The sequence below is a fragment of the Ranitomeya imitator genome, chromosome 7 (assembly GCF_032444005.1).
Source record: "Ranitomeya imitator isolate aRanImi1 chromosome 7, aRanImi1.pri, whole genome shotgun sequence".
Classification (NCBI taxonomy): Eukaryota; Metazoa; Chordata; class Amphibia; order Anura; family Dendrobatidae; genus Ranitomeya; species Ranitomeya imitator.
In genome coordinates, this window is record NC_091288.1 from 104,354,115 (window position 1) to 104,381,919 (window position 27,805).

The 27,805-nt window shown below is 43.8% G+C and overlaps 1 protein-coding gene across 1 annotated transcript; it reads left to right on the plus strand.

Annotated features, from left to right (window-relative positions):
* On the plus strand, positions 1–16,571 carry LOC138645881 (uncharacterized). Its single transcript, XM_069735380.1, has 8 exons — positions 1–93; positions 1,313–1,364; positions 1,448–1,545; positions 2,088–2,227; positions 3,463–3,528; positions 3,732–3,778; positions 3,876–4,024; positions 15,741–16,571. Exons 1-8 carry the CDS (start codon positions 15–17, stop codon positions 16,067–16,069), a joined length of 960 nt encoding a protein of 319 aa, XP_069591481.1. The 5' UTR covers positions 1–14; the 3' UTR covers positions 16,070–16,571.
* Positions 16,572–27,805: the final 11,234 nt, after the last annotated feature.

Here is a 27,805-nt window from a genome sequence, read left to right on the forward strand (position 1 = left end):
CTACTGGATTGCGGATGAGAACACCAGGGAAATGCAAAATAGAGAGAAAAAATTATTTTTCGAAAGGTCCCAATGATGTTTGGCATATAGATGGTAAGCTTTATTTTCTACTTGATATCAATTCTTATAAAGGCACACATTGTATGTGTATATATATATATATATATATATATATATATATATATATATATATATATATATGTCTATCTATCTATCTATGTATGTGTGTGTATATATAGATATATCTATCTATCTCTATATGTATGTATATACATATATATATATATATATATATATATATATATATATATATATATATATATATATATATACAGTGTGTATATATACATATATATATATATACCGTGTACACTCCAGTATAAGCCGACCAGAGTATAAGCTGAGACACCTACTTTAACCATGGAAAACTGAGTAAGCTTATTGACTCGAGTATAAGCCGGTATGCACTGTCCCCTTATCCTGGTCCTGTGATGCGTGGCTCCACTTGTTCTGTCCTGGTCTGATGTGTGGCTCCCCCTGTCCTGGTCTGATGTGTGGCTCCCCCGTCCTGTCCCGGTATGTGGCTCCCCCGTCCTGTCCCGGTATGTGGCTCCCCCGTCCTGTCCTGGTATGTGTGGCTCCCCCTGTTGTATGCATAGCTCCCACCGGTCCCTCATGGCTCTGCTCCCCCCGTCCCTCATGGCTCTGCTCCCCCGGTCCCTCATGGCTCGGCTCCCCCACCGTCCTATCGTTTTATGCATTGATCACATCCCCCCCCCCCCTGTCCTACTTGCGCCATTGCTGCATCATCGCCCCTGCATCTCTGTTGTCACGGCGCCGGCAGCTCTTCCTGACTGTGCTGAGCGATCACGTGCTACCGCTCATTAAAGTAATGAATATGCGCTCCGCCTATGGGATTGGAGATGCAGACATATTCATTACCTTAATGAGTGGTACCACGTGACCGCTCAACACAGGAGCGGAGAGCTGCCGGGACAACGGAGATGCAGGGACAGAGATGCAGAGATGGCACGAGGTGGGTGAGTATGATGTCTTGTGCCTGCGGCTGCAGATGCAGTTGTCACTGTGCCACAGCCGCCGGCTCCTGGCGCTGCTCCGTGGCCCCCTGCCCTGCCAGCTTTCTGCACAGTGACTTGTGTATAAGCCAAGGGGGGCGTTTTCAGAAAAAAACAAAAAGGTGCTAAAAAAATTGGCTTATACACGAGTATATACGTAATTATTGCGCCACCATGTGTTCCATAGCACTCCACATGTGAAAAGGGGCATATAATGTCTATATTTTTTTCCTCAGGCAATGACAAGCTAAAATTTTATGGAATTTGGGTTCACTTGGGTATTGATGGGTAAGTTATAGTTTTTTTTTTTTTTAAACTTTTTGAGGATTTCATTTCAAAAGTAAACAAGCCGTATTTAAATATTTATATAGGTTTTCCCGTCGCATCATTTGGTTACAAGCTGGAACCTCAAACCGAAAACCTGGATTCATAGCGAGATACTATCTGGATGCTGTTATTCAAGAAAATGGTGATGTTTACTAATTTAGAAAATCTGTTAATAGAGTAACATTATTTGTAAAGCTGATAAACTGCTTTCTCATAGACTATTTTAGCTTGGTGCTCCCAACAATTAACACTCTGAATAGGCTGTATCACTATGGTAAGCGCCACAACCTCCTTGCAGCTTAAATAATACATTGTCAGCGTCTCTGCTTGATATTGTAGCTCATCCCTATTTGCTTGAATGGAGCTGAACTACGTCTATATCATGAGTGTGATGTTGTTGTCCTTGGAACAGGCCATGGCTCTAACTAGTCTATGAAAACATCTGATTGGTTGGGTTGATGGGAGATAGATTTCTGCACTGATATCTTACTAGTGAACTATCCTGGAGATAGGTCAGAGTTATTGAATACTCTGAAAGCTTGTTTAAGGAAATCATTCCTTTCCAACAATCTTGAAATCTGAATAACTCCTTACATCAAAAACCTTTCTTCCTAAATGTAATAACTCTAAATTATTTTAACATGTAAAAACTATTTCCTTCTATCATTTTTTTTCTTTTCTAAGGTTGTCCTCAACTTGTGAGGGCAGACAGAGGAAAAGAGAATAAATTGGTGGCATTGTTGCAGACCTCATTTAGACAACGCCATTGTGACAGTTTGGCTGGAATCAACAGTTTTCGATATGGAAAATCTGTGCACAATCAGGTAACAGTTATATGTTTGCAATTTGTGACAGTATATTTACAAATGTTAATGAGAAACTTGTGTACCATCCTTACAAAATTATTGCTATTGTCTTTAAGTATACTTGTTAATTCTATTTGATTTAACTTTTACATTGAATTTGATTAAAAAGTCATGATTCTTTAATTTTTATGCGAGGTGGCTGCCAAAACTCAAACCCATTTTGCTAACATGAAGTATGCAAATTGTCTCTTCAGAGAGGAAGAGAACTAGAACAGTAGTGCCACCTAATGGAATTGGGAATCCTAGAAGTCAATGTTGACCCTTTAACGAGCCTTGTCACATGACTTCTGATAAAAGTTAAACTAGAATCTCAATTTGCAGACACTGTGTTCTGGGGTACTGCCCCTCATCAGTGCAAAGTGTGAGGTGGCACTAGAGTTCTAGTCCTCTTCCTCTCTGAAGAGACAATTAGCATATTTCCCAGAGGAGTATTGCGGCTTTAAGTCTCCTCATCTCGGCATGCTTAGCATGTGAATATCCGCAATAAGAACTGATACTTTTTGGATAGCTAACATGAACTACAACTTTTTATATGTGGAAATATCTATTCCTTTTGATATATGTATACGTCCATCCACTGCATTCGACCTGTATAACAAAAAATGTTGGTGATGTAGCAAAAACATAATATGCCCAAAACGTGGCAAACACTGATTGTGTGCACATACCCTAATAATACAAGCACTACAATTGCCATCTTCAAAACTCCCACAGAAATTATTCTATTATCATGTCATTCCTGCTTTATCCACTTCAGGATAGGGACTTCCCAAGATATATGGCCCCTGTTCTTGTGATTATGGTGGTCCCAATGATTGGACAACCACTAATCTCATAATTATCCACTATTCGGCAGATATGGGATCTTTATATATAAGATCAATGCCTACGGTAAGTAAAGAAACTTCCCATATAGGAGGGTGCCTGAACAATAGGTTCTAGTTAGCTATTGACCTGTAAAGTTGTGTTATATATGTTTGTCTCTGTGTGTCCAAGCTTCTTTGTGCTTCACATTAAACCCACTTGTTATTGATCACTGCCCACTCACTGCTTACATTACTCATCAAGTAATTTTGGACTGCATGGTGTCATAATGATAAACTATACTGAAGACATGTCATTTTTAAAATGATTGCATAATTATTTTGTACATGTATATAACTGAAATTAATTACCTTTTTTTTATTTTTTAGAGAGCAGAATGTTTTAATTCATATTTGAAAAAATCTTGGATTTGTCTATGGCAAGAAAGATTTGAGGTAAACATAATTATTTTCATACTTTGTTTATGAAAACATCCTATCAAACTTACACATAACTTTCATAAAGGAAAATGAATATGAAGAAAACTGTCTATTATACAATGGAAAATTCACATATTGCTTATACACTGCACATTTTTCAGTCACATATAATGCTATATATCTAAATGTTACTATACATTACTATTTCCTTTTTGTAGAAAATGGTTGGAAGTGACATTTTGGATATATCAAATCCCGTCCACATGTAAGTTCTACTGTGAAGATATATATAGATATATTTTACTTGTAAATCGACAGGGGTGCCCTCAGTATCTAAAATAAATTTGAGACTTTCTTTTCAGACATTGTTTGCAGTTCAGCTTTCTGCAGCTGATACAAAATGAACTCAAACTGGAGGCTATGGAGTGGAACAACCACAACATACGAAAACAAAGAGGTGTTGTTGGCCCATTTGGGAAACCAGAACTATTATATTATTCTCCACCAGAAGGTAAACTTACTCATTTCAATTATACACTTGTGTATTAAAAAATATTTTTAAATTGTGTTTTATTTGTATATTGGAAAGGAGCATCACATACAAAATTAAAATTGAAAAAACTACCCTGGCACCAGTAGTCTGCATTTACATTAATACTTATGTTAGGATAGACTTGCACGTATCATAGACATGTTTGAATTTACTTCTTGTCGACTTAATACTATCTAACATCAGCGCTGGTTGGTAAGTATATGAACTAATGTATCAGTCTAAAACTATTTCCAGACTTTTAGTCTGGTCCTTCCCGTGAGTATCTTAAGGTTGATGCTTCCTTGTTCTTGCGTGGAGGTGTTTTAGTGACAAAATAACCCCCTGAACATTATTTCTGCTTTAAATATCTGTAAAGCTTTCAAGCCTTTAACTACTTTCCTTCTTTTGTCATGTAACATATTTAACCGTTTTAGTTTGGTCACCCATTCCCTTCTTTCATTGAGGCAAAACAGATTCAGTTCTTTAAAGGGAATCTGTCAGGTAAAAAAAAAGTATGTATCGGATCTAATTTTTTCCATCATACATGACGGCACCACGAGAGGGGATCCACCCATCAAGGACAGGAAAACCTTCAAGATAAAAGGGGCGGCTCCTCTCTCCACATCAGTTGGTTTCCTGTCCTTGACGGGGAACCCTCAAGATGGAAGACTTCTGATGAAGATAGAAGAGGATGCCTGGGTCGGGTGGATTTGGGCAGACGCTGGTCTACTGCACCCATCGTCAGGTACCGGTAGTTGCCTCGGGGGTCAATGTATACCATGCCCCCTTGAGCAAAGCATGGCCACAGCCCGTGAGGTGAACGCCCGGGTGAAGATTCTCCAGGGGGGCCGCAGGTGGCGCTTCTACCCCCCTGTCGAGTTAGAAATCCTGCTGTCCACGGGGATCACCTTTTGGTGCCCCCCCTGTTGACTAATGGTGGCCATGCAGCCCGTGAGGCACATCGGTGCCCGGGCTAGGTAAGCTCCTTGGAGGTATTGGGGCCCTCCCTGTCGAGCATGAAGAGCAAGTCTCCCCCTCCCTCCTTCCCCTCCCCTCCTTCCTGGTCGGTACCTGAGGGGAGAAGCATGGAGCAGTGTCTGGCGATGAGGGACGCTGAGGGTAAGTGCTGCGCTATCTTCCTGTCATCCATGGCGTGGACACCGTCGGCGCTGCGAGCCTCCCTCCAGCCGGCGCCGGGTACCCGGAAATGGAGGTACGCACATGGCGCGCATTACCCGGCGGTAGCACTTGGAACATTTGTTGGGAGCTAAGGGGCAGGGGGATCGAAAAAGGCGGCGCACACCGGAAGTGATGCGCGCCTGGAGCACAGTTCAGCAGTGCGCACCGGAAATACGTCCGGGTGCGCGCGCAGGCCGTCGGTGGTATTCAGATGGCAGGATCAACCAGGTAAATGGTGAGCGCGCACCGGAAGTGGTTACCGGGTGCGCGCTCTGGCATAATTATACAGCGCAGGCGTTGCGCTTGCAGCGGCAGGATCAACCAGGTGTTTGATTGCTTATAGGAGCACCAGAAGTGGTGCAGGCACGATCAGCCAGGTAATCATTCATGACAGGTGCGATCATACACCTGATTTCTGAAGCGACCAGTAAAGGCAGGATCAACCAGGTGATCCATTAGGGAAAAAAAAAGGGGAATCTATTTAAACGAACCAGATGCGCTGCCCTGTGTCACTAAACCAGGTCAGGTTGAAGGTGACTACTCTTGTTGCGTGGTGGTGTGTATGATGGAGAATTTTTCACCAGAACATTTGATGCCACAGCAAGAGATACAGGATAGGCGGTCTCGCTCAAGCGAAAAGAGCCAGACCCGCCATGGTAGCACCAGAAGCCGCTCGGACAGCATACGGACGGATCGGCATACCAAGGAGGGGTCCCTAGTCTCATTGGGAGACATGGAGAAAACCAATCAACCTCCGGATCCGGTACCCGTACTTTGAAAGCGTCCGAGTGGTGAGTGAACTTCGAGAAAGTCCAGCACGCTAATGTCTGTTCTTTTCTTTTCTCTTGCCTCCATCTTTCCCCTCCTTTCTTACATACATTGGGGGGTGGAGTATAGGAGGTCCCCAAAAAGTTTAAGGCGAAGACTAAAAATAAAGAATGTCCCTTATGTAAAAAGCCTTTAAAGACATCTTGGGATAAATGTCTGTGTCAGGAGTGTATCAACCAGACTGTGGCGGAGGAAACACCCTCCTTTACGGACAGTCTAAGATCTCTGATTCAGTCCAAAGTCTGCATTACAGACAGCTGACATGGATGCCAGATCTAGGGACAGATCCAGCCCCTCAATAGCATCCCAAAGAGATTCCTCGGAGTCAGAGGGGGACTCGGATACAGCTCGCTGCTCAGATAGTAGCTCAGAGGAGGAGGATACATTTCCAGCAGAGGCTACGGATAAGCTTATAAAAGCTGTTCGCTCTACCATGGGGCTGGTAGATGAGAAGGCCAAGAAGACAGCCCAAGAACTTATGTTCAGTGGTCTACAAAAGAAAAAACGGAGGTCATTCCCTGTTAATGAACAGCTACAAGAACTGATTAAAAGGGAATGGAAAAAAACAGAAAAAAGGTCCCAAATAACCACCTCCCTAACAAGAAGGTATCCTTTTGAAGAGGAGGCATCCTCATCTTGGGATAGAGCCCCAAAAATTGATGTGGCAGTCTCAAACGTTGCCAGGAATTCCTCCATGCCGTTCGAGGACCTAGGTTCTCTAAAAGAACCTCTGGATAGGAAGGTGGACAGTTCCCTGAAGACAGCATGGGAAGCCTCAGCAGGAGCACTAAGGCCAGCTATCACGGCCACTTGTGTAGCCAGATCCCTTAAAATCTGGATAGACAACCTGGAGGAACAGGTAGAGCAAAAAGTTCCCAGAGAAGCTATCCTAGAGGCAATACCAACAATGAGAGCAGCGGCTGTGTTTCTAGCTGAAGCATCAGAAGACTCGGCTAGGCTAGCAGCAAAATCAGCAGCTTTAGCCAACACAGGATGCAGTGCTGTATGGCTTAAATGCTGGCCAGGGGATACTCATGCAAAGATGAAGCTTTGCTCTTTGCCTTGTGAGGGGAAATTCCTGTTCGGACCAGCATTAGACGAGGTATTGGAGAAAGCCGGTGATAAAAAGAAAAACTTTCCAAAACAGCCATTTCAGCACTTTCATCGCTCCTTTCGGAGAGGCCAAAATTTCAAAAGGCAGCAGTATAGAGACCGAGACAGGAGCAACTAGGACAAGCGACCCAGGGGAGGAAAGGGCTTCTATTTTGTCAAATCCCCCAGAGACACCAAAAAACCCTCCCAGTGACCGTCCTTATCAGGTGGGAGGCTCTCTCACTTCCTTCCAGCTTGGGAGAGGATCTCATCCAGCATTTGGATCCGACAGATCGTAGGATCAGGCCTAAAACTAAAATTTCACCACTGGCCTCCAAGAAGATATATGCAGACCCCGGTACAGTCCTCTCAAGAGAAACAAGACAGTCTGGAGGGGGAAGTAACATCACTCCTAGACAAGCACGTCTTGGAAGAAGTTCCTATAGAGGAAAGGAGGGAAGGATTTTATTCCCCTTTTTTTCTCATAAAAAAAACAGACAATTCCTGGAGGACAATAATAAATTTAAAAGGCCTCAACAAATTTCTTGTAATACCATAATTTAAGATGGAAACCATAAAGTCAGCGGTTAAACTTCTATATCCCCAAAAGGAGTTCCCTGGACATATACAGCCTCCAAAGTGATCACAACGGACGCCAGTCCATGGGGGTGGGGAGCTCACTCAGACACACTATGGGTCCAAGACCCCTGGGCTCAAGAGGAAGAAAATCTATCCTCAATCGAGTGGGAGCTCCTAGCAATAGAAAAGGCACTAGAGAGGTTACTTCCACACTTGGCAGGGCATCATGTGAGAGTCCTATCGGACAACCGAACAGCGGTCGCATACGTGAACCACCAGGGGGGCACACGTTTGAGGTCACTGATGCACATAACCACAAGACTCATGTCTCTAGCCGAAAGGCACTTCCTTTCATTATCGGCCCTGCATATCCGAGGTGTGGACAATATAAAGGAAGACTTTTTAAGCAGGAACCACTTGAGGAAAGGGGAATGGTCCCTAAAAAAGTCCGTTTTTCAATGGATAGTACACATGTGGGGAAGACCCAGTATAGACCTCTTTGCCTCAAAAGCCAACAAAAAAGTTCTGCTCCCTGAACCCAGCAGACAGGCCGTTGGCAGTAGATGCCGTCAGCATAGAATCAGGACTCCTGTATGCCTTCCCACCGATTTGTCTAATCCCAGCAGTTCTGAGGAAGATCAGGGAAGACAAGGCCAGAGTGATTGTGATAGCCCCCTTGTGGCTGAGAGTGATGTCAGTGACAGACCCGTGGGTTCTCCCGGAAGACCAGGACCTTCTAACGCAGGGTTCCTTCAACCACCCGCAGAATTCCAGGCTACATTTGACAGCCTGGCATTTGAACGGTCGTTACTAGAGAAAGAAGTGTTCTCAGCTGGTTTAATATCCACCTTGCTCAGTAGCAGAAAACCAGTAACGACCAAGAGACATGGGAGAGTATGGAAGAAATTCCTCTCCAGCTCAGGGCCAATACGGGAAGGGGAGGTCCCGATAGTGGCAATACTGGAGTTCCTGCAAAGGGGCTTAGCTCTGGGGTTAGCTGTTAGTACCCTCAAAGTACACATTTCAGCCTTAGCAGCCCTATTCAACTTTGACCTGGCAAGCAATAGGTGGGTGGTGAGGTTTATCCGAGCCTGTAGTAGAGCTGACTCTGTTCCATACCCTACTCCTCTACCTTGGGATCTAAATTTAGTGTTGACAGCTCTGACTGAAAGCCCCTTTGAGCCGTTAAATACAACTTCAGATAAAATACTAACATTAAAAACAGCTTTGTTAGTGGCACTTACATCGGCCCGTAGAGTGGGGGATTTACACGCGTTGTCAGCTGACCCCCCCTTACACACAAATTATGGACGATAGGTTTGTATTAAAGTTTGATCTGGCATATCTCCCCAAAGTGGTATCGAGATTCCATAGGGCTCAGGATATAACCCTACCCTCATTCTGTCCCAATCCTAGTAACAAGAAAGAGGAGAGACTCCATTGCTTAGACGTCAGGAGATGTATCCTACAGTATCTAGAGATGACAAAATCCTGGAGGAAGCAGAGGGCTTTATTTGTTTCATTTCAGGGGTCAAGGAAGGGCCTTAAAGCCTCAAAACAAAATATAGCTAGATGGGTGAGAGAGGCCATTATTCTAGCGTATAGTAGTGCAGGCAGGGTTGTTCCACAGGGTCTGAAAGCCCACTCCACAAGGGCCATGGCGACGTCGTGGGCGGAGAGAGCAGATGCTGCCATCGACCAAATCTGTAAGGCGGCCACTTGGCCTGTCTTTTTTAAACATTATAGGCTAGACCTATCTGCTACCTCTGATCTCACATTTGGGAGAAGAGTGTTACAAGCAGTGATCCCTCCCTAAAGAGAATACAAATCTCTGTAACTTTCTCGTGGTGCCGTCATGTATGATGGAAAAACATGGGTATTACATACCTGGTAATGTTTTTTTTCATGAGACATGACGGCACCCTTATATTCCCACCCTTTTGATCACGTCATTAGTTGGGTGCATTATTAGCATTATTTGTATTATACACTCCCTGGGGTATCGGTGAATAGAACCGTATAGGATGTATTATTTATGTGTACACTAATCGGCGGAGTTCCTCTCGTACTCTGTAAAACAACTGATGTGGAGAGAGGAGCCGCCCCTTTTATCTTGAAGGTTTCCTGTCCTTGATGGGCGGATCCCCTCTCGTGGTGCCGTCATGTCTCATGAAAAAACACATTACCAGGTATGTAATACCCGTGTTTCCTATTCCTCTGATGAAGCCCTCTCTGTGTATGTATTCCTTTTATTTATACTCACCCCCTATCCTGTGTAAACTGCAAAAAAAAATTAAATATTCACCCCATCTGTCAATCACAGTGAGTGATCCCTTACTTCTGTGCTGCCCACTCCCCAAGGAATCAATATTCATGTAGTTACATCACTGCCCTCTTCTGCAAGCACACAAGGAGAGTTCATTGGAAATCAATAACGTGCATCAGTTTTTTTTTGTTTTTTTTAATCTTTTGGTAACTTAACATGAAGAAGATCCCTTATCTGAGATGGAAAAATCTTTAGAATTGAGAGTCCTCAGTGGTTAATACCTTTTAATGGGTAACTGAAAAGATGGTTACATATTGCAAGCTTTTGAGACTTCGCAGGTCTCTTTATCGGGCACAGACTAATACAAATTCAGAAGAATGCACAATATAGCACAGAGAACAAAAAAAAACAAACAAAAAAAAACACATGGAAAAGACAGGTGACATGAAGCAGAATTACAAGACTACAAGATACCAGGTACTTTCAGCTGCGCCACTTCTAATGTGGTGTACCTAATTATTTGTACTAAATGTCCAATGGGGGGTCTGTATGTGGGGGAGACAGGGCAGAAACTGAGAACAAGGATGAACTCTCACCGCCACACAATAAGAGAAAAAAGAATGGATCTACTTGTGGCAATACATTTTTGTCTCCCAAATCATAACATTATGGACATGGAATTACTTGTGTTTAAAAGGTAGCTTCAAATCTAAGAGAGACAGAACAGTATGGGAATATAAACTAATAACGACCTTTGACAGTCATAGTGCAGGAATGAATGTGTCGCATGGATTTATGTGTTTTTACATCAACTAAGGAATTTGCCCCAACAGAACCAGACCAAAATCCGAGGACTTACTATGTTAATTATTTTGGACATATTGATCTGCCCTTTCCATTGTTATGACAATTTATACAGTCAAGTGAAATATATTTCGATGTTAATAATGCATACAGTAATGTACCCTGTTAAACACATTTGTATTATCAGCAAACAGGTACAATTAGACTTGTACACCTTCTCTTATGTCACTTGCAAAAGCATAAAAAGGAATAGGATCAAGTACAGATACTTGAGGTCCACAACTGGGAACTTGACTCTCCTCATAATGGACAACATTGATCTCAACACTGTGGTATCTATTTATCAGCCAAATGTTAATTTATTTAATTATTCCTTGATTAAGATTAACACCTTAATGACAGCCAATACGTCTTTTAACTGACCTGAGATATAAGAGAATAGCCTCCCCATACAGGTGACAATCCAGCAGCTGTCGGCTGTACACTATAGCTGACAACTTGCTGCATCAGCCACGATCACTGTTTGCACAGTCCAAGTCTGTTTAACCCCTTAGATCAGACCTGGGCAAGATGCGGCCCGCGGGCCGCATCCGGCCCGCCTGATGATTTTAAACGGCCCGCCAGCTAGCTGTCACTTCTGACAGCCGCCCCCGGCACCGCTCGGCCAGCCGCTTCTGAAGACCACTGGCGGCTGGAGTGAAGGCGACACGCTGTCGGAACTGCGCTTGCAGAGCTGAGGGTGATGAGGAGCCATGTTCCCCTGTGCTGTGTGAGCAGAGCTGCGGGTGATGAGAAGCCATGTTCCCTTGTGCAGGAGGATGCAGCAGCAGCGCCGCCAGGTTCCTGTTTCCTTCTCAATCTTCTGCCCTCCCCCCGCATCCCAGAAGTCAACATGTCGAGTCTGCACACAAGAGCAAGTAAGAGCTGCAGAAGAGGGGAGTCCTGGGCCGGTCATGGGGGCTGCAGGTGGGAGAGGAGGGGTGCATGCAAGGCTCGGGGCAGCCTGCCAGCAGGGGTGACTGGGGGGCAGTTGCTGTCTCTGTGTGGGGGGATAGGAGGGCTCCATGCCTGTGCACCTGTATAGAAAGCTCCTGCTTTGTATCATGCATTGTGTGTTCTATATAACAGATACAAACTCTGTACATCTAGTGCTGCGTGTGATCTCGGGGGGTGCGGAGACCCCATTTCAGTGTTTGGGTGGTCCCCCAGGACACTATGAGGCTGTTACAGATACCTCAGCACTTGGGGCTCCTGTCAGCCCCATAGCCATTGCACATACAGTATGTGTTCCACCACTTGGGCGCAGGATCTTGTGAGCAGACGATCCCTCCTGTGATCAGACAGACAGCTCTTTTCCTGTAGAGGGGTCATAATTGCTCTTCACGGGCCAACCCCTTTAAAAGGGAACTTCCTGGATGTTTTTTCTTTTAAATACGGAAGCAGTGGTGTAAATGTGTCAGTGCTTGTCCCCCCATAAAAAATGAGACTTTTTTTGTAATGATCCAATGTGCTAATCTTGAGAAATCTTGCATAGAAACCATATGCAAATCATGCAAAAAGTGCACTGTGGAATGTCAATGCACTTAAAAGACAATACTGCTGCAGTGACACGCCCCCAGTGCACGTCCAGCCTGATTTGCATGTGACGTCTATACTAGATTTCTCAATATTGGTCCGTTGGATTGCTATACAAATGGTGTATTGTTATTGGGGACAAAAAGCTCCTCCACAGCAATATTCCTACTGCCAGCTGTAAAGACGCGCTGACGGGCCCCTTTAAGCATTTTACCTTGTCATCCAGTCACTGGGGGTAGGTTTCCCTTTTTTAAGCAGTGATCAGACCCCAACTGGAAAATCCATAGTGTTTTTATGTTACAGTGGGTGGATTTGCTGTTTTAGTACAGTCTTAAAGGGGTTGTCCAAGATTAGGAAAACATGGCTACATTACTCCAAAAACAGAGTCATCTCTGTCTGTTTGTTTATGAAAAGATAGCATATGTATACTACAGTATGGGTGAAAATGAGTTAATTATATTAGTCCGGCCCTCTAAAACCATCCCAATTTCTCATGCGGCCCCATGGCAAAATTAATTGCCCACCCCTGCCTTAGATGATGCTGTAAATAGTGACATCATTATAAATGGTTAACACTGTGGGGGCTTCCTCTTTATCCAAATTGGTGCCCTCAGATCATGATTGTGTGGTCCTGATGTTTGCCATGGCAATTCACATCCAAATAGCGGCCTTAGAGTCTGACAGCTCTAGTAATCTGTTCAGAAGTTAGAGACATTTAGGTAGTAAATATACAATATTTTCATTTCTGTCATAACACTTTACATTAATTCCTGTAAAGCATCTGAAGGGTTAATAAACTACCTGACTGCAGTTTTCAATATGTCAGGGGGTGCTGTTTTTAAAATAGTATCACGTTTGGGGGTTTCCCAATATATGAGACCCCTAAAGTCACTTCAAACATGGATAAGTGCCTAAAAAAATAAATTTAGTACATTTCCTTGAAAAAATGAAAAATTGCTGCTACATTTTTAAACCTCCTAAAATGCTAACAAAATAAAATAACATTTTACAAATGATGGACATGTGGGAAATGTTATTTATTAATGGTTCGCTGTGGTATGGCCATCTGGATTAAAGGGATAAACATTCAAATTTCGAAAATTGCAATTTTTTTAACATTTTTCTAAGATTTTTGATATTTTTTTACAAATAAACACAAAACATATTGAGCTAAATTTACCATTATCATAAAGTATAATGTGTCATGAAAAAACAATCTCAAAATCACTGGGATTTGTTGAAGCGTTGCAGAGTTATTACCACATAAAGTGACACTGGTCAGATTTAAAAAATTTGGCTCCGTCACTAAGGGGTTAATCTTCAAGAATTTATCAGCTGCCTATGTGGTACTGCATTGAAAAGCACTTGTCTTTCCTGATAGCTGTGCCTAACCTCTCACAACCTAGTACAGTTGCCGTGTCGTCTCTTGTGATTTAAACACCTTATTGACGCGATCTGTATGGAATGCGGCAGTTATATAATTTTGAGAGGGATTGCGCTACCTCTCTCCTACGATCGGTAGCCCCTTCGAATCGTGAGGGCCTGATCGCCACCATCGTGATCCAAGGTCATCATGATCAGTAACGGGCAGCATGATCACGGAAGATTCATACAATGCAGCTTTGATAGCAGCACAGTATTGCAATGATTAAAAGGGTGAACAGATTCCAGAGTAAGTCTGCTAGCTCATTTGTGAATGGATTTGTGGGGGGTTTCACCTGAATCACGCATTTTGAAGATATAGATGGAAACTGTAATGTAAGTGCCTCACATATAGCACAGGATAATAGTGAACAGATCCAAAAAGTTATGTTCCCAAATTGGATGTAGTGTAGGAGTACGTCCTTAGCTGTCTGCCTCCCTTACATGTGGGCTCACTCACTGAGCTTATATCATTCCCCATGAATGGCAGCTGATCTCATCAACCTTCATGTACAGGCAGATCTCTGTTAACTTCTTAGTTTGCGCTGTCAAACACTGACAACGCGATCTAAGACACACCAGCAGGGAATGCTCCATTCCCCTCCACCATCGCTGACCCCAGGACGCAATCAGGGGTTGCCGATACATTGCCATGATATTGTGGGATCAGCTAAGTACCTCCGACGCTGTTTTGACTCACCTCCTGTGGGTGTCCAGTGAGTGTCGGCATACACAGAAAGTTATAATTTCTGTAGCACAGAGGGATATTTTTGTTGTAGTGTACAAGCATGACAACCATTGGATTCCAGGCTCATTATAATCCCTGGATATGAGCAGTGTATGATGTGATTGAAAAATTAATCAAGCCCCCATAGGAGCCAATATGCAAAATCACAAGATATTACTAAGTGCCTTGTATTATATTTCTGTACATGATGAATGCCATTTGTTGAAGTGACACATCTGTATTAAAGGGTACACTTGTCCAAAAGTTTAATTTTGACTATCTTTTAAATTTATCACTTGTCTGAAATATGACATTAAAGAAAAGTTATTATTGTATTATGAAATCATGTTATTTATTCTTCATGTTGAATTTGTATTAAAGATATACAATGTTAAAGTAGCTAGTTCCCATCAACCGATTTCACAAAGGAAGTAAGAAAAGTATGATACTTCCATACCCAAAGAAATAAAGCTAAAAACTAATAGAAAATTGTGTTTGGCAATGTTGAACCTGAGGGAGCTTAAATGTCTAATCAAGTAAACATACTTATCAATAGATAAATAAAGAATGTCATAACAGCCCAGTTAGTACAAAACTGCAAAAAGAACTTTATTTATTACAATAATAACGGCAATAAAATTCAAAAATTCCTATACAAATAAATTGCATCACACAACAGAATAATAATGGCTTAAAACCAGGGAATGACACGGCAACCATGGTGCAACCACACAGGCAAAAAGTAATAATCAGAACAGGAAAAAATTCCATTGAAGTGGCATAACAGCCATATTGTATATCCTGAACCGAAAACCTACGTGGAAAAAAGAAAAGGAGCCAAAGCGGGACACACTAGTGAATCTGAGCTACGTTATGTGAAAAAATCATTTGCAGGTGTATAATGCACAAGTTCCTTTGTCTATATACATTTGACAAGGAATCATAACATCACATATCACTAGCCAGCTATATGTTAAAAAAAGGCCCTTAGTGCTACCATAAATCAAAATAACAAACCCTCTTACCCATGGTTCAATAATGTAGTTGCCTGTGCGTCACGCCGAGGCCCCGACACATGTTTCGCTCTTGCTTCATCATGGGAAAATTGTGTTATGGGTGCTAAAATATGCCAGTGTAATTGTACGCACTTTCGGAGTAAATGTATTAATTGCAACCAACCTGATTGGACATTAGGTCATATATTGTACTCTATCTTTTCTTAGGTTCAAACAATCAATTACAACGTGTTGACAAGGACCTCCTGGAATATGCCACAAACTATTGTTGTGATGCAGATAAGCCTTTTCAAGTTGGAAATAAATCTTTTAGATGGCTGTGCAGCACACAACTTCATGGAACAACATTTGAGGATCGATCGACAATTCAAAATGCCACAACTTGCTATATCCATCTAGCATCTTATTTTATGAACAAACTCAAGATAATGAAAGCAGACATTCCTAAGAACTTTAGTGAAGCCAATTCTATCTATACATTTATTGAACAGAATTTGAGAGTGCAATGTTCTATTGTCACATTTTGTTTTTGGTAAACAGTCGGATAGCCAAAGAGTTATTTTTATGTCATAATAATCTAAATAAGTAATAAAAACATAAATATGCATTTTTCAGTCTTAAAGGGAACGTGTTAGCTGTTTTGGCCATCATAACAAAAAGAAATAATCTCAACTCTGGTACTGGCATGGTTCCAGCAATGTCTGAAGTCACACAAGAGAGTGTCTTCTCAGGACTTCTTCAGGTATATATATTTAAAGGGGTTGTACAATGCTTGTACACCCACTTTTAATTCCCATTTGCATCCTTTTAAAAAAAAAATACTTAGACTCACCTAGGTAACAGGGGCCAACTTTATATAGTTACGACATGCTAGCCCAGCAACCAATCACCGTAGAGCATTTTCCTACCCGCCTTGGAAAGCTGAACAGGAAGTCACCAGAAATGCTTACTTCCTGTTAAGCGTCTAAAGGTGGGGAGGCAAACACCACGCGGCGATTGGTTGTGTTGCTCGAGTGTCATAACTATGTAAAGTGTGCCCCTGTTACATATAGGTGAGTCTAGGCTTTTTTAAAAAAAAATGCAAATGGGAATTAAAAGTGGTTGTACAAGTATTGTACAACCCCTTTAAATATAGCTTAATAAATATATATATATATACATGTATATATCCACGAGTAAGAAGAAAAGCAGCAGCACTCGCCAATCCTTGAAGTTATGTGGTTCCTTTATTCAATCATAATAAAAAGCCTTTACACGGCTCGGGGGTGTGCAATACAAAGAAGTGTGCATGTACCGATGGCAGCCGTTTCGCGCTCGTCACAGCGCTTCCACAGGTCAGTGGTTGAAAGGACGTGACATGGTGAGAAATACACTGGGAGGTCCATTGATTTAAAACAGACGTAGCACATGAATAAGGGATATTTTGGTACGAAACGTATCACTAAGAAAAAATCTAATTGGTTAGAACAGCGCATCCCCAAAGGAAACTATCGTTGCGGACGCTGCCAATAGAAAAGAGAAATACAGAGAAATAAGATAGATAGTTACCAGCAACCAATTTGTTATTTTCATTCCTCTCCCTTTTATTTCTCAACAAAAGTACTATAGATTAGTGGGGACAATATGTACGCAGTATTGTTTGTCAGGGATATACATATTGCTTTCTTTTTAATATGTTTTCATGCACTTTGATAAGTGGGTGTATCGGGGTAGAGTGGGAGGAGTTTCTGTTTACACAGGTGTATTTCTCACCACAACACGTCCATTCAACCACTTACCCGTGGAAGCGCTGTGACGAGCGCGAAACGGCTGCCGTCGGTACCTGTACACTTCTTTGTATTGCACAACCCCGAGCCGTGTAAAGGCTTTTTATTATGATTGAATAAAGGAACCACACAACTTAAATGATCGGTCAGTGCTGCTGCTTTTCTTCTTACTCGTGGATGGTAAGATTGTTATTTCCATGCAAGCACCTGCCATCCAAAGGCGAACTCCTGGCAAACGCCAAGCACGATTGAAGCCCGACATCTGGTTAAGCTGTTGGTGCTACCTGCTTTTTTTCTTTTTGTGATTTACATATATGTATATACTGTATATACCTGAAGAAGTCCTGAAGAGACACTCTCTTGTAATATTTTACATTAATTGGGGCCTATGTTTATGTATATGTGCTGGGAGCCTTACCAGCACATCCAACAGATAACAACTAGTGTTGAGCGATACCGTCCGATACTTGAAAGTATCGGTATCGGATAGTATCGGCCGATACCCGAAAAATATCGGATATCGCCGATACCGATATCCGATACCAATACAAGTCAATGGGACATCAAGTATCGGAAGGTATTCTCATGGTTCCCAGGGTCTGAAGGAGAGGAAACTCTCCTTCAGGCCCTGGGATCCATAGGGATGTGTAAAATAAAGAATTAAAATAAAAAATATTGATATATTTACCTCTCCGGCGGCCCCTGAACTCAGCGCGGGTAACCGGCAGGCTTCTTTGTTCAAAATCAGCGCTTTTAGGACCTGAGAATCACGTCCCGACTTCTGATTGGTCGCGGGCCGCCCATGTGACCGCCACGCGACCAATCACAAGCCGCGACGTCACCGCAAGCTATTAGCGCGCTCATTTTTGAAAAATGAGCGCGTTAATGACTTTCAAAGACGTAGCGGCTTGTGATTGGTCGCGGCCACGCGACCAATCACAAGCCGCGACGTCACCGCAAGCTATTAACGCGCTCATTTTTAAAAATGAGCGCGTTAATGGCTTTCAAAGACGTAGCGGCTTGTGATTGGTCGCGGCCGCGACCAATCACAAGCCGCTACGTCTTTGAAAGCCATTAACGCGCTCATTTTTAAAAATGAGCGCGCTAATAGCTTGTGGTGACGTCGCGGCTTGTGATTGGTCGCGTGGCGGTCACATGGGCGGCCCGCGACCAATCAGAAGCCGGGACGTGATTCTCAGGTCCTAAAAGCGCTGATTTTGAACAACGAAGCCTGCCGGTTACCCGCGCTGAGTCCAGGGGCCGCCGGAGAGGTAAATATATCAATATTTTTTATTTTAATTCTTTATTTTACACATCTCTATGTATCCGATACCCGATACCACAAAAGTATCGGATCTCGGTATCGGAATTCCGATACCACAAGTATCGGCCGATACCCGATACTTGCGGTATCGGAATGCTCAACACTAATAACAACCACCAAAAAATAAACTTAAAACCTCCTCCGTAAAAAAAAATGTTTTAAATCATGTCATTATGCTACCATGAATAGCCATAATGTGATTGTAAGTTTACACCCTCAAGACATTTTATTTGCCCTATTAGATCTGAAGGGGTGGGTCTGTCATCAGCATTGTATGCAAAACAACTTTGGATAATAGTTAAAATTCTGCTATCTACAAATGCCGTTGCATGTGGTGGTATTTGAGATGTCATTGCAACACATAATTCCCTGGCATTCTTTGTGTTCCATGTTGCTTGGTTACTAAATAATTCAAGCAGTGTTGCCCCAAGTGACCACACGTCAGTCTTCATGCTTGGAAGCTCATAATGAATCACGCATTCTGGTGCCATATACATGGCAGTTCCTCCAATAGGTCCAATTTTCTGAGAATAGGATCGGCTTCCTACTTTCAGAATAACTGTATCTCTTATGTTCGCCATTCCCCAGTCTGTTAAGAAGGCTTTTTTTGTTTTTTGGTCAATCTGAAAAAGTGAAGAATATATTTAATACAAAAGCATTATTCTTTTACAATAAGTTAGCATAAATATACAATAGTATTTCAGTTTGAACAAAACTGGCTTTTAAACATTTTTAGTAATTCTAAGAAATTAGTAGTTGAAGTTGAGAATGAATACAAACAGTTGAAATAAATGATTGTGCTAATTGTTTATGTCTAATATTTTCTCTACACCAATTATGTTTAAAAAATGTTAATCACACAATACACTTAAAAACCTCAGGCAAAACAATAGAACAGTTTGTTCACCTCAAAAAATATTTAGGTACATATATTGTTTAATCAGCATGTAATAATAAAACTTTATTTATGTAATATTTTAATGACAGTGTTTATGCATGGGTCTCAATCATTTGTTCTACTTCAACATCACTGCCATTCATGTATGGAAAAATTGGTGGTTTTACAGATGGTGCTTGCTTATGGATAGGGTTGAGCGAAACGGGTCGTTCATTTTCAAAAGTCGCCGACTTTTGGCAAAGTCGGGTTTCATGAAACCCGATCCGACCCCTGTGCGGGGTCGGCCATGCGGTACGCGACTTTCGCGCCAAAGTCGCGTTTCAATGACGTGAAAAGCGCCATTTCTCAGCCAATGAAGGTAAACGCAGAGTGTGGGCAGCGTGATGACATAGGTCCTGGTCCCCACCATCTTAGAGAAGGGCATTGCAGTGATTGGCTTGCTGTCTGCGGCGTCACAGGGGCTATAAAGGGGAGTTCCCGCCGACCGCCATGTTACTGCTGCTGATCTGAGCTTAGGAGAGGTTGCTGCCGCTTCGTCAGAAGCAGGGATAGCGTTAGGCAGGGTCCATTAACCACCAAACCGCTTGTGCTGTAGCGATTTCCACTGCCCAACACCACCTTCGGTGTGCAGGGACAGTGGAAGCTACATTTTTTTTTTTTTCCCCCTCAGCGCTGTAGCTCATTGGGCTGCCCTAGAAGGCTCCCTGATAGCTGCATTGCTGTGTGTACGCCGCTGTGCAAACCAACTGCTTTTTTCAAAGCACTAATCCTCTTGTTCCTTCCTTTCTGCACAGCTATCTTTTTGGTTTGTACACACTTTTTATTTAATTTGTGCATCAGTCCACTCCTTATTGCTGCCTGCCATACCTGGCTGAGATTACTGCAGGGAGATAGTAATTGAAGGACACTCCCTGTTTTTTTTTTTTTTTTTTGTGGGAGATTAAGATTGACATTTCTGCTAGAGTGCCATCTCTGTCTGTGTCATCTCTCACTCAGTGGGCCATAGAAAGCCTATTTATTTTTTTGCTTGATTTGGGTTATAAAATCTACCTGAAAAAATCACTACATCAATCAGTGGGAGAAAAATATTGGCCTCAGGGCTTGTGTGCCACTCTTGACTCCTGTGTGCATCATCACTCACTCAGTGGGCCATAGAAAGCCTATTTATTTTTTTGCTTGATTTTGGTTCTAAAATCTACCTGAAAAAAATCACTACATCAATCAGTGGGAGAAAAATATTGGCCTCAGGGCTTGTGTGCCACTCCTGACTCCTGTGTGCATCATCACTCACTCAGTGGGCCATAGAAAGCCCTTTTTTTTTTTTTTTTTTGCTTTATTTGGGTTCTAAATTCTACCTGAAAAAATCAATAAATCAATCAGTGGGAGATTAATATTGGCCTTTGGGCTTGTGTGCCAGTCCTAAGCGTGCCATCTCTCTCTCTCAGATAGTGGGCCATAGAAAGCCTATTTATTTTTTTTTTTTTTTATTGGGTTTATAAATTTTCCCTGGAAAAAAAAAAAAAAGTGGGAGATTAATATTGGCCTCTGGGCTTGTGTGCCAGTCCTGAGCGTGCCATCTCTCTCACAAATAGTGGGCCATAGAAAGCCTATTTATTTATTTTTTTTTTGTTTTATAAATTCTCCCTTAAAAAAAAAAGGGAGATTAATATTGGCCTTTGGGCTTGTGTGCCAGTCCTAAGCGTGCCATCTCTCTCTGTCTCTCAGATAGTGGGCCATAGAAAGACTATTTATTATTTTTTTTTATTGGGTTTATAAATTTTCCCTGGAACAAAAAAAAAAAGTGGGAGATAAATATTGGCCTCTGGGCTTGTGTGCCACTCCTGACTCCCGTGTGCGTCATCTCTCACTCAGTGGGCCATAGAAAGCCTTTTTTTGTTTTATTTGGTTTCTAAATTCTTCCTGAAAAAATCATTTTATTCTATTATTTTTTTTTCCTAAAGTCTCCCTTAAAAAAAAAAAAAAATCAAATCAGTGGGAGATTAATATTTACATTTGTGCTTCAGTGACAGTCCTGCGTGTGTGGCATCTCTCTCATTTGTTGCCACCAACAACAGAGTGTGTAACATTGTGCCTGATTTTCGTTGTGGTCTCACTCACCTGTAAAGGGGTAGCTAAATCATACTGAAGTTATAGCTCACCGTGTAATTTGTGTGACAGCAACAAATACCGTTAGTTTGTTTACGTTTTTAAAACCATGAGGAAGTATGGTGGAAGAGGTCGTGGCCGGGGGCGTTCATTGTCAGCTGGTAATGAGGGTAGTGGTAGTGGTGGAGCATCAGCTGCTCGTGGGAAAAAAAATATTGCACCTAAGTCTGGAGCTGTGGAGCCAGGTTCGTCGTCTGGCTACACAAGGCCTCGAACGCTCCCTTTTCTGGGAGTAGAAAAACCGCTTTTAAAGCCGGAGCAGCAAGAGCAAGTTTTGGCTTATCTTGCTGACTCAGCCTCTAGCTCTTTTGCCTCCTCTCGTGAAACTGGTAAATGTCAAAGCAGCGCGTCGTTAGTGGATGTTCACGGTCAGGGACAAGTCGCTTCCTTGTCCTCTTCAGCAAAAACAACAACAGAGAAGAATGCAGCAGGCGACACAACGGGTTACTCCATGGAGCTCTTTACACATACCGTCCCTGGCTTAGAAAGTGAAGCAGTTAACAGTCCATGCCCATTACAAGTTGAATCTGACATGGAGTGCACTGATGCACAGCCACAGCCAGACTACTATGCTGGTCCTTTGACTCAGACCACAACATTGCCCTCGCAGGGTGCTGATCAAGAATCAGACCCTGATGAGACTATGTTGCCCCATCACGAACGCTATACCACCGACCGACACGGTGACAAAGACGAAGTTGCACACGAGCTACAAGAAGAGGTAATAGATGACCCAGTTCTTGACCCCGATTGGCAGCCATTGGGGGAACAGGGTGCAGGCGGCAGCAGTTCTGAAGCGGAGGAGGAGGGGCCGCAGCAGGCATCAACATTGCAACAGGTTCCATCTGCCGGGCCCGTATCTTGCCCAAAACGCGTGGCAAAGCCAAAACCTGTTGGAGGACAGCGTGGCCATCCGGTTAAAGCTCAGTCTGCAATGCCTGAAAAGGTATCCGATGCTAGAAAGAGTGCAGTCTGGCATTTTTTTAAACAACATCCAATTGATCAGCGCAAAGTCATCTGTCAAAAATGTTCAACTACCTTAAGCAGAATCTGAAAAGTCTCAATACAAGTTGCATGCATAGACATTTAACCACCATGCATTTGCAAGCCTGGACTAACTACCAAACGTCCCTTAAGGTTGTAGCACCCTCGGCCAATGAAGCTAGTCAGCAACGCAACATCCCTTCCGGCAGTGTAGGGCCACCATTTTCCGCACCACCTGCAGTATCTGTGCAGGTTTCTTTGCCAGGCCAAAGCAGTCAGGGTCAGGGAATCACCAGTTTCGTAGTAGGAAACACTGCATCTAGGGCACCGGTGGCAACAATACCATCTCCCACCGTCTCTTAGTCTGCCATGTCCACCGGCACCCCCGCTAGTTCCACGATCTCCAGCTCTCCAGTCCAGCTCACCCTACATGAGACTATGGTTAGAAAAAGGAAGTACTTAGCCTCGCATCCGCGTACACAGGGTTTGAACGCACACATAGCTAGACTAATCTCGTTAGAGATGATGCCCTACCGGTTAGTTGAAAGCGAAGCTTTCAAAGCCCTGATGGACTACGCTGTACCACGCTACGAGCTACCCAGTCGACACTTTTTTTCCAGAAAAGCCATGCCAGCCCTCCACCAACATGTTAAAGAGCGCATCGTCCATGCACTCAGGCAATCTGTGAGCACAAAGGTGCACCTGACAACAGATGCATGGACCAGTAGGCATGGCCAGGGACGTTACGTGTCCATCACGGCACACTGGGTAAATGTGGTGGATGCAGGGTCCACAGGGGACAGCAAGTTTGGGACAGTTCTGCCTAGCCCACGGTCTAGGAAACAATTGGCTGTAGCCGTTCGCACCCCCTCCTCCTCCTCTTCGTCCTCCTGCAGAAGCGAGAGCTCATCCACAGACCGCAGTCGCACAACCACTCCATCCGCAGCTGCCACTGTTGCACACCAGGTCTCCCATTATGGGGCAGCTACTGGCAAACGTCAGCAGGCTGTATTGGCTATGAAGTGTTTGGGCGACAACAGACATACCGCGGAAGTTCTGTCCGAGTTCTTGCAGAAAGAAATGCAGTCGTGGCTGGGCACTGTAGATCTTGAGGCAGGCAAGGTAGTGAGTGATAACGGAAGGAATTTCATGGCTGCCATCTCCCTTTCCCAACTGAAACACATTCCTTGCCTGGCTCACACCTTAAACCTGGTGGTGCAGTGCTTCCTGAAAAGTTATCCGGGGTTATCCGACCTGCTCCTCAAAGTGCGTGGACTTTGCTCACATATCCGCCGTTCGCCCGTACACTCCAGCCGTATGCAGACCTATCAGCGTTCTTTGAACCTTCCCCAGCATCGCCTAATCATAGACGTTGCAACAAGGTGGAACTCAACACTGCACATGCTTCAGAGACTGTGTGAACAGAGGCGGGCTGTTATGTTTTTGTGGGAGGATACACATACACGGGCAGGCAGTAGGATGGCAGACATGGTGTTGTCAGGTGTGCAGTGGTCGAAGATTCAAGACATGTGTCAAGTCCTTCAGTGTTTTGAGGAATGCACACGGCTGGTTAGTGCAGACAACGCCATAATAAGCATGAGCATCCCCCTAATGCGTCTGCTGATGCAAAGTTTGACGCACATAAAGGATCAGGCGTCTGCAGCTGAGGAAGAGGAAAGCCTTGATGACAGTCAGCCATTGTCTGGCCAGGGCAGTGTACAGGACGAGGTAGCGGGCGAAGAGGAGGAGGAGGACGAGGAGGATGATGGGGATGATTATATTTTTAATGAGGAAGCTTTTCCGGGGCCACTGGAAATTGGTGGCGCGGCAAGGCCGGGTTCTGTTTTTTTGAGGGACACAAGTGACGTGGATTTGCCTGAAACTGCCCCTCAACCAAGCACAACCGCAGATTTGAGAACTGGAACTTTGGCCCACATGGCGGATTATGCCTTACGTATCCTCAAAAGGGACACACGCATAACTAAAATGATGAATGATGACGATTACTGGTTGGCCTGCCTCCTTGATCCTCGCTATAAAGGCAAATTGCAAAATATAATGCCACATGAGAACTTGGAACTAATATTAGCAACCAAACAATCAACTCTTGTTGACCGTTTGCTTCTGGCATTCCCTGCACACAGCGCCCGTGATCGTTCTCACACGAGCTGCAGGGGCCAGCAGACCAGAGGAGTTAGAGGGGCAGAAATCAGAAGTGGCGTTGGCCAGAGGGGTTTTCTGACCAGGTTGTGGAGTGATTTTGCTATGACCGCAGACAGGACAGGTACTGCAGCATCAATTCAAAGTGACAGGAGACAACATTTGTCCAGTATGGTTACAAACTATTTTTCATCCCTTATCGATGTTCTCCCTCAACCGTCATTCCCATTTGATTACTGGGCATCAAAATTAGACACCTGGCCAGAATTGGCAGAATATGCAATGCAGGAGCTTGCTTGCCCGGCAGCTAGTGTCCTATCAGAAAGAGTATTCAGTGCTGCAGGTTCAATACTAACAGAAAAAAGGACTCGTCTGGCTACCCAAAATGTAGATGATCTAACCTTCATTAAAATGAACCACAACTGGATTTCGAAATCTTTTGCCCCACCTTGCCCGGCTGACACCTAGCTTTCCTATGAAAAGGTCTTGCCTGTGGACTATTCTGAATGCCTTTTCCAATCTCGTAATTTTCTGCACCTGATTGTCCAGCATACGACATGTTTACACCTCACTAAATGGCCAAACTCCCCACACGGGGCCGTGGTATCGACACTTGGCGACAGCACCCGTGAGAGTGCAGTTTGTCTGAAGAGGTGGGTGAGCCCGCTTTTGGTCGACGGCACTGCCACTGGGTCCCTCCTAGTACAATAAAGTGTCTCTGGCGGTGGTGGTGCGCACCCAACGTCAGACACACCGTTGTAATATGAGGGGCCCTGGGCCTGTACCGCCGGCCACAAGACAGTTTCCCCCCACCCCAGCTCAAACAGTGCTCTACCACTTGCAAAATTATCTCACAGCTCCACCAATGTTTAGTCTATGCGCTGACATCCTTCAATGCCTGCCACTGACAATACCATTGTATTGACATTTTTGTTATGTTAGGCCTTCGATGCCTGTCTGTGGTCACTCCTTCCACTAGGCCTCCACTGACCACACCACTGCTGCCCGTGTACCCCTGTAACCAATTTAAAATTGCCTACAGCCATGTGTTATTATTTTAGGCCTTCGATGCCTGTCTGCGGTCACTCCTTCCACTAGGCCTCCACTGACCACACCACTGCTGCCCGTGTACCCCTGGAACCAATTTAAAATTGCCTACAGCCATGTGTTATTATTTTAGGCCTTCGATGCCTGTCTGCGGTCACTCCTGCCACTAGGCCTCCACTGACCACACCACTGCTGCCCGTGTACCCCTGGAACCAATTTAAAATTGCCTACAGCCATGTGTTATTATTTTAGGCCTTCGATGCCTGTCTGCGGTCACTCCTTCCACTAGGCCTCCACTGACCACACCACTGCTGCCCGTGTACCCCTGGAACCAACATCAGAAAATATAAAAATAAGTATTTTGCTTATAAAAAAGAAAATACTGGAGAGATATCAAATGCAGACATTTTAACATTAAAAACAAACACATACAACAAAAATCTGGTACAGTACTAAAAATGGCCACCAGCTACAATAACTTTCTCCTGCAAGTAGTTAACTGAAAGGTTTTTTCAATTTTAAACACAGATATGGCATCCACCGAGTGTTGTCCTGTCGCGTCTTCTTTATATTATTGCCAAGAAGATGCAAAACAATGAAAATAATAAAATCATTATTTACCAAAAAAATAGAGTAAGTCAAAACCACATTGCAAATAAACATTCATTACAAATAAAGAAGCAGGGCGCGTCCGAGGGTGAGTATATACCTAATAAGAATATAATCACCCTCGGACGCGCCCTGCTTCTTTCCGACAGCCTTCCTTCCTAAGAATCAGCCCTTCCGTGGTGTAGAGAGAGGGTTTGTTACACTCCAAGGTGTTCCCCAGGTTGCCTTTCCTGAGCTTCGATCTTCCAGCTCTCGTTTAGTAGTTGTTGGAAACTACGCTGCATTGGGCCTACAAATTGGGTATGGGGTGTTGAGAGATGGTGTGTTCCACTCCAAGGTGTTCCCCAGGTTGCCTTTCCTGAGCTTCGATCTTCCGGCTCTCGTTTAGTAGTTGTTGGAAACTACGCTGCATTAGGCCTACAAATTGGGTATGGGGTGTAGAGAGATGGTGTGTTCCACTGTAGAGAGATGGTGTGTTCCACTCCAAGGTGTTCCCCAGGTTTCCTCGCCAATGCTTCGATCATCATGCTCTCGTTTAGTAGTTGTTGGAAACTACGCTGCATTAGGCCTACAAATTGGGTATGGGGTGTAGAGAGATGGTGTGTTCCACTCCAAGGTGTTCCCCAGGTTTCCTCGCCTGAGCTTCGATCTTCTGGCTCGCGTTTAGTAGTTGTTGGAAACTACGCTGCATTAGGCCTACAAATTGGGTATGGGGTGTAGAGAGATGGTGTGTTACACTCCAAGGTGTTCCCCAGGTTTCCTCTCCATTGCTTCGATCTTCCGGCTCTCGTTTAGTAGTTGTTGGAAACTACGCTGCATTGGGCCTACAAATTGGGTAAGGGGTGTAGAGAGATGGTGTGTTCCACTCCAAGGTGTTCTCCAGGTTGCCTTTCCTGAGCTTCGATCTTCCGGCTCTCGTTTAGTAGTTGTTGGAAACTACGCTGCATTAGGCCTACAAATTGGGTATGGGGTGTAGAGAGATGGTGTGTTCCACTGTAGAGAGATGGTGTGTTCCACTCCAAGGTGTTCCCCAGGTTTCCTCGCCAATGCTTCGATCATCATGCTCTCGTTTAGTAGTTGTTGGAAACTACGCTGCATTAGGCCTACAAATTGGGTATGGGGTGTAGAGAGATGGTGTGTTACACTCCAAGGTGTTCCCCAGGTTTCCTCTCCATTGCTTCGATCTTCCGGCTCGCGTTTAGTAGTTGTTGGAAACTACGCTGCATTAGGCCTACAAATTGGGTATGGGGTGTAGAGAGATGGTGTGTTACACTCCAAGGTGTTCCCCAGGTTTCCTCTCCATTGCTTCGATCTTCCG